The 11,344-nt window shown below is 36.9% G+C and overlaps 1 protein-coding gene across 1 annotated transcript; it reads right to left on the bottom strand.

Moving 5' to 3' along the window:
• otulinb (OTU deubiquitinase with linear linkage specificity b) lies at positions 1-9,847 on the bottom strand. The gene is made up of 9 exons (XM_017714232.2): positions 9,557-9,847; positions 8,412-8,588; positions 6,931-7,122; positions 6,759-6,829; positions 5,503-5,609; positions 5,282-5,428; positions 4,902-5,024; positions 2,577-2,846; positions 1-705 (listed from the first exon to the last, which is right to left on the bottom strand). The coding sequence occupies exons 1-9, from the start codon at positions 9,736-9,738 to the stop codon at positions 439-441; spliced, it is 1,536 nt and encodes a 511-aa protein (XP_017569721.1). The 5' UTR covers positions 9,739-9,847; the 3' UTR covers positions 1-438.
• Positions 9,848-11,344: the final 1,497 nt, after the last annotated feature.

The raw sequence follows: 11,344 nt of genomic DNA, 5'->3' as shown, positions 1-11,344 counted from the left end.
TTTGGTCCATTCATCATGAAATTTTGACGCAATATAGAGGACAACAGACATTTTTGAACCAAGTCAAAAACTGAAAAATGGCAAAAATGGAGATACAAGATTTTGTTCTGACAGCAGCGATATGTATATTTTCAATGACTTTGTCATTTGTGTATGCAAAGAAAGTTGACCCTGAATTCTGTGCCAGCATTCATTAATAACTGTGAAACAACTGTGCAAGAAAGTGCTTAATAATAAACTGCCCGTTCCAGTCAAATAAACAACGAAATCTGACTGAAAACCATAAAGATTGAAAAACACATTAAAAACAAAACAAAAAAAAACTAAAATATTTTAAACATTAATTGCACATGGACGGCATTAAACATTACAGTTCTCCTGGGCAAATTATCAGACAAAACTGCTCCTGAGAACATCTGTGAATGTATCCAGCTTCCTTTACAGCTGTGTAATGTGTCTTTCTTGGGTGTGGCCACCTGAGGGGATTTTCCATATAGGTCTGACTGACTTTGAAAATTTGGAGGACAGCTGTTTGGATACAAGTACGTTATAGTGCCGGTCATCCTCTGTGATTAGATTAAGGTAAGGCCAGTTTTTCTTGTGGTCATCTGGATAGTATGTGATGAACTCTTCAGTGTCAGTCTTGTAGAGGCGATAGACCTGGATTGTCTGTTGTAGTGAATACCCAAGCAGAAACATCTCCACCTGTATTAGACAAAAGGGACAATGCTTCATCATCTTCATCTAACACAATGGACTGGTGGCTAATCTGCAAAAATACAGAGATTATATGCAGGCAAACTATCGCTTGATATTCTGTTGCTCACTCAGTGTCTGAACAAGTTTTGTAGTTTTTCCATTTGTGCATTAGCTGGTTTTCTTGCAAAAAAAGAAAAAAAAAAAAGATTACAATGAAACCCACAACAACAAAAATAGAAAATATGGGCATATGTGAAGTTGCTTTGTAATACATGAAGTTTATTAAAAGGGCTAGGATGGATGTATTGAAATGCTCCACAGATAATATCTTGCTCAATATTTATTTCAGAAAGCTACATGACAGCTAATTGGGCCTTCTATTGGGCATCCTTAAGACCATGTACAGACTTTCCAAAATAACTTTTTACAGTAATAGATCTATACAGTAATAGAGCAGCAATGTTCTTGTACAGTCATTTGCAAAAGTTACATTTAAAATAATAAATTAATTAAATTTCATAAGTGAAAGTTACACATTCCCTAGAACGTGCTTAAATATGACATAGTTCTGCAAATTCTAGAGTACAATTTCTATTTATTTGCTCAGTTTAACATATTGGGAAAAAAACAAAGAAATAAATAAATTGGGCCAAAATGTTTGCATTTTTCCCCCAATATGTTAAATTCAGCAAATAAACAGCAATTCTGCATTAAAATGTGCCAAAGTGTATTTTATGTAGAGAATGTATAGGATGTCATTTGACCAAGGTGTTTATATGGCAATACAGGTCTTGATTTTATAACACATAGCTGACATAGGTGATGCTGCTGAGATGGACTAGGATGAAATTAATTCTACATATACTTCTGTACAACTGTCCAAATTTCATTAGAGGAAAGGAACAGAACATTAAATTAATGCTAAATGCTACATTTGTAAATCCTTTTAAAGGCATTCCTTCTAATTCCCTGTTCACACTCTAGTTCCTCATGCTTTATAAGCGTCTTTGGCTAAGACTCCTAACAGTACCTTTGCCTACCTGTGTAAAATGATCAAACTGTAAGTCACTCTGGATAAAATCGTCTGCCAGATGCCACAAAACCATTAATTGTAATTGCAAATTCAGTATGTACAGAAATTTAAGGGTTATTCCACTATAAAGCAGTTTAAAGGAAATTATGACAGAAAGCTGCACTTACAATCAAAATCAATAATAAATACATTTGAAATCATATCAATATTTGCTATTTAATTCAATTGTTAATTTAATTGTTATTTAATAAACACTACCTCATACAGTGTAGACTGAAATTCCATAACCTTCTATGGGCTAGGCACCTGAGAGATCTTAGAATGTTTTAATTAATATTTCAACATGAAATTATTAACTGATAATAATAATAATAATAATAATAATAATAATAATACACACACACACACATCTAAGCTGCTTTTCTTCCTTGGTCATGGGGGGTTACTGGAGCCTTATAAAGTAATAATCTATTTACAGTCATTTCAGTTCTCTGCTTTGAGATTTGATCACCGAGACATTCTTTATGATAATTTTTAGAATCATGAGAATCATCTACAGCTTTGTTAATCGTCTGAGCACATCTAAAAACGAAGTTAATTAATTTTTACAGCCTTATACAAATTAGCTAACAATAGTAGCATCTTGTTACAATCATTTTATACATGTGCAGGTACCTGCAAAAACTGGTTTTATGTTAAAGAAAACTCCAATTCCAAACAAAACTGAATGGTAGTGTATTAACATGGAGTTTCCTACAGAGGCACTGAGACATAACTCAGAACTTACCATTAATATAAAATATACTGATGGTCTTCTTTACCTAACTGTAGGCAGAGTTCTCACCTGTTCCAGCCCACCACTGAAGCCCACGTGTCTGAGATGATTGGTGAAGAAGCTTCTAGGGCACTTGGATGTGTCTCTGGCGAAGAGGAGCCAGCAGAACTCGGGAACCTGTGAACCCTTCTCCATGTCTGAGTGAAGCTGGACAGCTGTTCTCAGCATCAGGAACTTCAGGGCCTCCAGCAGCTCATATTCCTCATTTTGACCCACAAACACCTGCTGACAAATATGCTCCTTCTCCTCTGGACTCGCACACTGCACCGCCTCCTGCCACTGAAGTTGAGATGGTAGAAATAACTTTTTTTTTTTTTTTTTTTTGGCAGAAATCATGATTATTTTTCCCTTGAGCACGTCACACATTAAAAACACTCAGGACACAGGCATACAAAAATGATGCACTAAATAAAAGCAGTGCATCAAATCTCCCAGACCTAGACCAATGTAATAATTGCATTCTGTGAACAATGTCTGGTACAGCAGCTACACTGCCTTGACCACAAGGCCCTTAAAGGAGCGGTGAGGACGGCAGAAGCTATCATAGGCAACAAACTTCCAGTCACCCAGCACACAGCCTGTTCACCATCCTGCCATCAGGCAGGAGATTTCGCAACATCCAGGCTAGAACAACCCGGTTATGAAACAGTCTCTATCCACAGGTTGTTAGGCTTCTGAATAAGCTGTGAAGCTGTGGGTCCTTCCCCAACTACCATTTCACTCAGTCACTCTGTCAGCAATATTATTATATCAGATCATCTCTGCTATGGACAATAACATCGTAACACTTTAAAGTCAATAACACAGTCACTTAAGCCACTTAAAAATGTATATTGTCTCTATATTTTGTTTATATTTTCTCTAGATTTTGTGTATATTAAATATTATTTCAATTAGTTTTTTCTTTTTATATTTTACTTATGTGTTTACTTTCTGTAGAGTACCTGATCCTCACCACAAGCATTTCAATGCAGACAGCAGGCATTTCTTGAGAAACTTTTCACTGTGATGGTGATGGGTATGGAAGCATATCAGCATCAACATTAAAATGAAAATGTAATATGTAAAATGCCAATGTATTTGTATGATTGCATTTAAATCCCCCTCATATATGCAATGTTGAGCTCAAAATTCAATACTGAACTGAACTCCTTGTCAGCTGCTTTTTTGCATTTTCCAGTCAACCTTAAACAGTGCAGCAGTTACATTCTGGTGCCTCAGTGCACCTGAATGTTACAGCAACAAAGTTTAAAGTGAAATGAAAAATTCAAAAGAGGAGCTAACGAACTTCTTTTCATAAACTAAGAATGGTGGTTGAAAGTGAGAGTGAACTTAGAGATTCCTGTTGCTGCCATGCAAGGATATCTTTTACAAAGTGAGAGTCAGTGTTGGATATATTGCTCTGCCATCACTTCAGCTGCTGATGCACTCCATGAATTCAAAAGGGCGTTAAGAGAGGTAAAATTGTTAATGCTAGCTAATGCTACATTCCAAAACAGGTTCCTCATCTATTGTTTTTAAGCAGCTGGCTAACATGATCCAGCTCACTGTGAAACACACTTGTCTACGTGTTCCAGAACAGTTACAACTAAATCACTTTAATAGTACACTTTACGTGACAGAGAAAGTGGAACACAGAAATATAACCTCATCTGATGCTCACTATGTATGCTAGAAAATAGCCCTTGGTGCTAGATTAAGCTTTATCTGTATCCAACAGTCAGCTGACTCAGACAATATTTTTGACCAACTGATTAAAACTGAAAAATCTGCAACATGTTTGATTAAAGAACCATCACAAAATGATATACGGCTATGTTTCGCTCCATCTTCTAAAGAAAGATTGGCCGCCATGCTATCAGATAAAGCCTTTTCTGCTGGGCCTGCTGGTGGCCCTGCGGTATGAGCCTCACGGTATGATTGACAGGTTGGGAAGTGCAATCTGGCTGAATGCATCTAGAAAGGCAGAGAGTCACTGTTTCCCATTTACATATGAATTTTAATCTCTTTCTAGCTTGGTGTTCTCTTTGATAATTGAATTTAAATGCATTATTAAAGAGTGAAAGTACAAATAAGAAATTACATTTTAATTTTCACTTTGACAATTATTGCAATCTCAGAAATACATTTTCATTTAAATAAAGCTACCCATAAAGCATCTAAGTCTTTGTGTAAATTAAATAACAATACTAGTATACCCAATGGCATGTTAAAATCGCAGCATGGAATGTGAATTATTTTGAGCTCAACATTGCCCGCACACACACACAGGTGTAGAAAATGATTTGTATTAGCTGTGCTGAAAGTGGATAATGAGGTACAGATGACAGTTACCCTCTTTCTTAAGCGCTTCAGACAGCATTCCAGCTGCTCTACTGCTCCTCCTTCATTTTTATGATCAACTGGAAACCTCCACTGTTTCAATAAATCCAGCTCAGACTGCATTTGTTTTGGCCACTAGGAGAGAAAAGTAGTAATACACATAAGGAACTATGCAATTATGATAATAGCCAACACACACACACACACACACACACACACACACACACACACACACACACATATATATACATATAAAAAAAAAAAAAAAACATGACAGAGACAAAAAGAGATAATACAATATTTACAAGTGCATGCATACATGATATAGAAAAATAGGGAATGCAGCATACAGTATTTTTATAGTTATTGCAAGAAAAATGACGGCGTCAAACCTGACTCATATCAGTGTCTTGGAGCCAGGCTGGAAGCTTTTCAGATTGGCTGAGGATCTGAAAGAGGGTCGCCCTCAAAGCACAATAGTTATCACCTCTCACTCTGCGCAGACTCTCATAAGATCTCTGAGCTACTGCCTCATAGCCCTAAAAGCAATGGCACAAATGATTATTGTGCTGCAAAGAGAGACACATGACAAAGACTGCAGTTGAAATCTCACCTTTTTTATTAGGCGACTTTTGGAGGTGTTGCCTTTCCACTCTCTCTCACCGTAAGGGAGAAGACTCTCAGGAGCAGCCACACTGTTTTGGTCCTCTAAATTAGGTGCTGAATAAAATAACTAGTGTTCAAAAATTTTGAAATCACAATTCAAATGTTTGGATTCAATGCTTTTTTTTGCAGGAACATGTACAAAATGATTCTAATATGAACATTTTACTGCTCTCCATCTTCACAGGTTTCAACCTTTTGTATGAAGCTGTAAAGATGTAATGAAACTGTACGTGTAGGTTTATATGATTAGATAAGAACCGAGAAAGCTGTAAAACACTGAAAATGAAGTTATAATAAAATGAACACTTGCAATGAAATTTCACGCTGGAAATTACAGCTCACCACAGTATATATTTATCATTGAATAACATCTTGGTGTTCCTAAAAAACATGAAACATTACTTACAATATTCTTAAATACTTACAATACTTTTAAACTAATCACTGAATATTCAATTGAAGGAATTAAAAAAAAAAAAAAAAATCATACTTTAACAAATGTTTCGCTAGTGACAATTTTAGTAAATTTTTAACATAACTCAAAAACATCAGCTAGTACATGACAAGCAAATACAGCTCTGAACAGGTACACAATGCTCTAAAACACAGGGTGTGGCTAAAATAAGGCTTTGTCTATGCACTAAATCTCTGTTTCGAAAGTGACACGAAAATGGGGAACAGCAACGTTTTAAATAAAAAATTATAAAACTAAATCTTTCAATTTTACTTTAAAACTAAAAAATTATTTTTTTATAAATCAATTATAAAATTATAAATCAAAATTTATGCATTGGATTTAAGACAACAACCTACTAATTAAAAGAAACCTAAAAAATTATGATTTTGCATACATTTAGCTTATCACAATCTCGATGAATGTCGAATTTAAATATTTCCCCAACATAATCCTTATACAGTCTGAATAGCTAATTGCTGTAAATAGTGTTTTTTACTGTGGGTCCGCAGTCTGAATCAACTTGGTAGATCTATATCTGACAATAATACAAGTGCCTGAGCTCCAACAAATTGTATAGCAGTTAAAGAAAGTTCTTGCTACAGTTAACTCTTTTCTTAAGTTCAAGATTTCAGCTGGTTTGCTGTACATAGATCATGAATAAGATATATTTCCATCATGCAAAAGACCAAACAGCTGATCATTACTTGTACATCCTCTGATTTACTGAGCATGATAATCGCTCATACCTGCACATGACTGTTGCTTCTCTTGCTTTTCTTGTTCTATTTCCTCTGCTCCCCTGTAGAGGTCCATCTCACTGTGGATGGATTGACAGAATGTTGTCAAACTGCAGGATGTTTAAAGAACACAATGCATTCTTGGATATTTCACAAGACAAACATTCCTAACTTGTAGTACCTGTTTTCATCCTCAGCATCTGATACCCTTGTTGGACACTGCTGGCAATCCTGACCTGAAAGCTTGGCTCCTTCTGTCTCAGGTGTTGACTGTGTGTTGGAGGTCACCTCTCTGGCTTCCCCATGTTTAGGGTGACTGGGATTCAGCTGACCAGCAGCTTTTACTGTTTGACTGGGATTCTCCAGAGCTGATCTAAAAGAGACAAGGTGCACTCAGCAGGATGATGAGCATAATTAATTTAATGACATGGTGATGGAACTATGTTAAATGGGCATTCCAGCCTAAAACTAGGGAATATTATGTTATTTCTTGGGTTATGTAACATTCTGTAGTGCAGCACTGCACCCTCAGTCTTTTCAGTTTGATAGAATTCATGATTATTGCATATCATTTTCATGTTTCCATTCATCAGTGCTCTCATTACAATGTCCAACATGTATGACGCAAATACACCATATATCCATTGGGAATCCTTTCCCAATCCTGACTGCTGGCCTAGTTCGTCATCTGAAGGCTAATAACAATTCAACAAAGCTAGCATTAGAGTCACTCTTGCTTCTGCTGTTGAACAAAATGACTAAAAAACAGTGATTCTATCTTTATTCAGCAAAAATTGATGCCAGACACAAGTTACTTCTGCCAAACTGGGGTAAGGTATCTAGATAGCCAGCTACCCTGCCAACTTCAGCTTTAAACTTGTTGTCCTACTTATCTGACAAGTCAGTTCTGTCGTGTGAGTAATCCATTGTAATGATTATTCAGAGCCAGTTACTAAAATTATACGACTGCAATAAGATATTTGGCTTCCTAGCAGCAATGTTAACTATCTGCCTTCTACACCAAAGCAGCTGCCTGGTCTCTCACCTTTAAGACACATCACATTTTACTTTCACTCCACTACATTTCAAAGTCAAATATCTTAGTTTTTACTCCACTACATTATGAGAAATCTGTCGTTCTCTTTGGCTTATGCGTGCATAAAAACATAACATGTCAAAATGAAAGAAGCGCAAAGAAAGAACACCAATCAGGACACAGCACGCACTTTGTTTTGAGCTTGGACATACCGACCCAATGCAAATATACAGTTCAACGATAGTGTAAAGCACGTTTGGAGTGCCTATTCCAACATAAATGATGGAAGAATCTTCTGACTCTAACCTAACTTTAAATAGACTAATTAATGACATTCTCTTAAAATATGGGTGTTATGAGAGTGACGCTAGAATTTTTCACCTAAAATTGATAAAGCAAGAGTCTTCTTACAAAAATGATAACAGGACATTAGAGTTATAATTAATATTTTTGTACTTTTACTTTTCATAGGTACATTTGAAGGCAAATACGTTTGTACTTTTACTCAAGTGGAGGTCTAAAGGGAGGAACTTCTACTTTTACTGGAGTAATATTTTACCTACTTTAACTCAAGTACATGATTTGTGTACTTCGTCCACCACTGCTTTAAGGTAGCGTACACTTACTTGTGAACCTTGAATTTTTTGCTCCGGCTTTGACCACTGGACTCAGGACTGGGGTTCACAGTCTCCCGGGTTGCTTTGGCTTTGCTAGGCTTGTGATTTTGAGCACCTTTTCCATTTGACCCAGCAGGTCGCATGGTGAAAGTGCTCAGGGAGTCGCCTCCTTCATAGGCGACACACCTGAACGGGCAGAAAAGAAACGTGGCCCTTCGCAGTAAGCACTAGATAAATGTTGCGCATTCAATAACGTTTAAACTCAAGTTTTCGACAGGTAGCTGTACTTCCGCGAGCTGTCAGGCTAACGTAGCTGATAAGCTTTACACAGTCAGCTAACATAAGTAGCTAACCAACTTAGCCGTTTATGTAATGTTCGCCAAATGCATGGAATAAATACAGGTACGCAATGCATCAGTACAACGAAGCCTCTAAGAAAAGAGTATAATTCACTCTTTAAACGTTTATTTACCTGTTGACTGGCCACGAAACCAAATTGGCAACAGCGGTTAGCGACGAATTGATAATCTTCAGCTTCCTGTTATGTGGGAATGCTGGGAACTGGAGTTCTCTGAACGACTGCTGGCCACACTTGGACGCTTTTACTCTTATTCTTTTACTCTTTTACTTTTGCTTTAATACATTTTACTTAGTTATTTCACACAGCCATAGAGAATAAAGGCAGACGACACGTTTCGCTAGATTTACTAATGATTTATCACAGGCTGTGTCACATTCGTGCTTTATCCTAGATCTGGGCAATATGGCAAAATTATAAAATTGTGATACTTCAAGAAATTTTCCTGATACACAGTATTTATTTTGTCAGAATTTTGATCAGATGGAACAGAGAAAAAAAGAATCATTAGTGCTACATAAAAAAAATCTATCAAAAACTGTGAGCACAATTATTTTTATTCATTATTTGACAAATCGAGTCAAAAATAACTAATTATGCTCTCTTTACACATGCAGTTGGTCTGTGTTCTGGACCAAGTACGGATGATATACACATTATGTTCAGAAACGCATATTGTACTGTATTTTGGCGTAATTCATCACAACAATATATACTGTATGTTGTTGTATTGCCCTGCCTCTATCCACTTCTACCAGTAGCCTCATGAAACCCATGTGTTTTTGAGCATAAATACCTTTTTGCTGTTCCCAGTGAACACATTTCTAGTGACCTTTTTTTGGATTCTTGATTTGCTTCCACCGTTGCAGTTTTCCCATTACTCTTAGTGTCCTCAAGGCTCCTCACTTGGAATCTGTGCAGATCTTCTTCTCTGTCTGCTGTTACATTGCCTGATGCAGTAATACAGAAGTTTCCCATTCCCGCCTACTGTCTTCATCTGCTGCTTATATATACAGAACATTCTGTCTTGTGTTTTTCATGTTGCCTGTAATCCCTTTCCTAGCAAATTTAAGGCTACGGTTCTGTTTTTTAAAGTCTGCATCGGTTTATTTAACGCAGCCTTCAGCGTTTGCTCGCTGTCAACTAATGCTTGTCTGTTGTGACTGTGTCAATTTATAAACTTGCCTGGATAAAAATAGACTCTTGTGGCATTCGACTAGTTCCCTGAGTTGAGTGTGTCATTTATTTTTGGTCCACTAGCTGGCAGGATTTTACCAAACGGAAATGAAGAAAGAAAGAAAAGTGTTTTTCAGTGCTAAGCCAGTCACTCTTCAACACATTTTTAACCATTTCATTGCTACAGTGATATTTTTGACTTGAAGCAGGTTCACAGCAAAATGCCCAGGGTTGAATTAACACCCAGTTGAACACATATCAACTCTAAGTGTTACTGTAAATATACAGCTAAAGTTTAACTAAACATACATATGTAAATATGCAGCCTATAGAACCAGTACTGATCCCCATTTAGTCTATGACCAGAAACTATAAATTACCAGTACTTCCAGTGGTGTAAAATCAGAACCAGTGAAAGGATCCAGAGCTGACTGTACCTCCAATCAGATCTCAAGATTGACAATGCAACTGGCCAGTCAGATAGCAGGATTGCAAAATTCTAAAAGCTAATCACATTGCAAGATTAATAATGCCACTAGCCAATCAGATTGTAGGATTTGTTATGGAGTTAGCCAGGCAAATAGCCAACTATCCAACTATTAAGAAGATCTGTAGAGGGACACAAAGGCGCTTACTCTTATGCAGTTAAATCACCAGAAAAGAAAAGAAAAAAAGAAGGATAATACAACCCCAATTCCAATTAAGTTTGGACGTTGTGTAAAACATAAATAAAAACAGAATATGATGATTTGCAAATCCTTTTCAACCTATATTTAATTGAATACACTACAAAGACAAGATACTTATGTTCAAACAGATAAACCTTTTGTTTATATAAAAATATTGTTTTTTGCAAATATTCACTCATTTTGAATTTGATGCTTGCAACACATTCCAAAGAAGTTGGGACAGGGGCATGATTACCACTGTGTTACATCACCTTTCCCTTTAACAACACTCAATAAGCACTTGGGAACTGAGGACACTAATTGTTGAAGCTTTGTAGGTGGAATTCTTTCCCATTCTTGCTTGATGTACAACTTCAGTTGCTCAACAGTCCGGGGTCTCCGTTGTCGTATTTTGTGCTTCATAATGCGCCACACATTTTCAATGGGAGACAGGTCTGGACTGCAGGCAGGCCAGTCTAGTACCCGCACTCTTTTACTACGAAGCCATGCTGTTGTAACACGTGCAGAATGTGGCTTGGCATTGTCTTGCTGAAATAAGCAGGACGTCCCTGAAAAAGACGTTGCTTGGATGGCAGCATATGTTGCTCCAAAACCTGTATGTACCTTTCAGCATTAATGGTGCCTTCACAGATGTGCAAGTTACCCATGCCATGGGCACTAACCCACCCCCAGACCATCAGAGATGCTGGCTTTTGAACTTTGTGCTGATAACAATCCGG

This window comes from Pygocentrus nattereri, chromosome 2 (genome assembly GCF_015220715.1).
Source record: "Pygocentrus nattereri isolate fPygNat1 chromosome 2, fPygNat1.pri, whole genome shotgun sequence".
Lineage (NCBI taxonomy): Eukaryota > Metazoa > Chordata > Actinopteri > Characiformes > Serrasalmidae > Pygocentrus > Pygocentrus nattereri.
Note: the sequence above shows the minus strand (reverse complement) of the source record. Positions and strands in the feature narration are given on the sequence as shown.

Bases quoted from the DNA above. Each gene is read 5' to 3' on its own strand.
- otulinb (XM_017714232.2), bottom strand. From the start codon at position 9,738: ATGGGAAACTTCTGTATTACTGCATCAGGCAATGTAACAGCAGACAGA. The intron at 2,847-4,901 runs GTAACTGTCATC...TCTCAACTTCAG, and splicing joins TGAAGCGCTTAAGAAAGAGG to TGGCAGGAGGCGGTGCAGTG. The intron at 706-2,576 runs GTGAGAACTCTG...TGTCTAATACAG, and splicing joins TCAGTGGTGGGCTGGAACAG to GTGGAGATGTTTCTGCTTGG.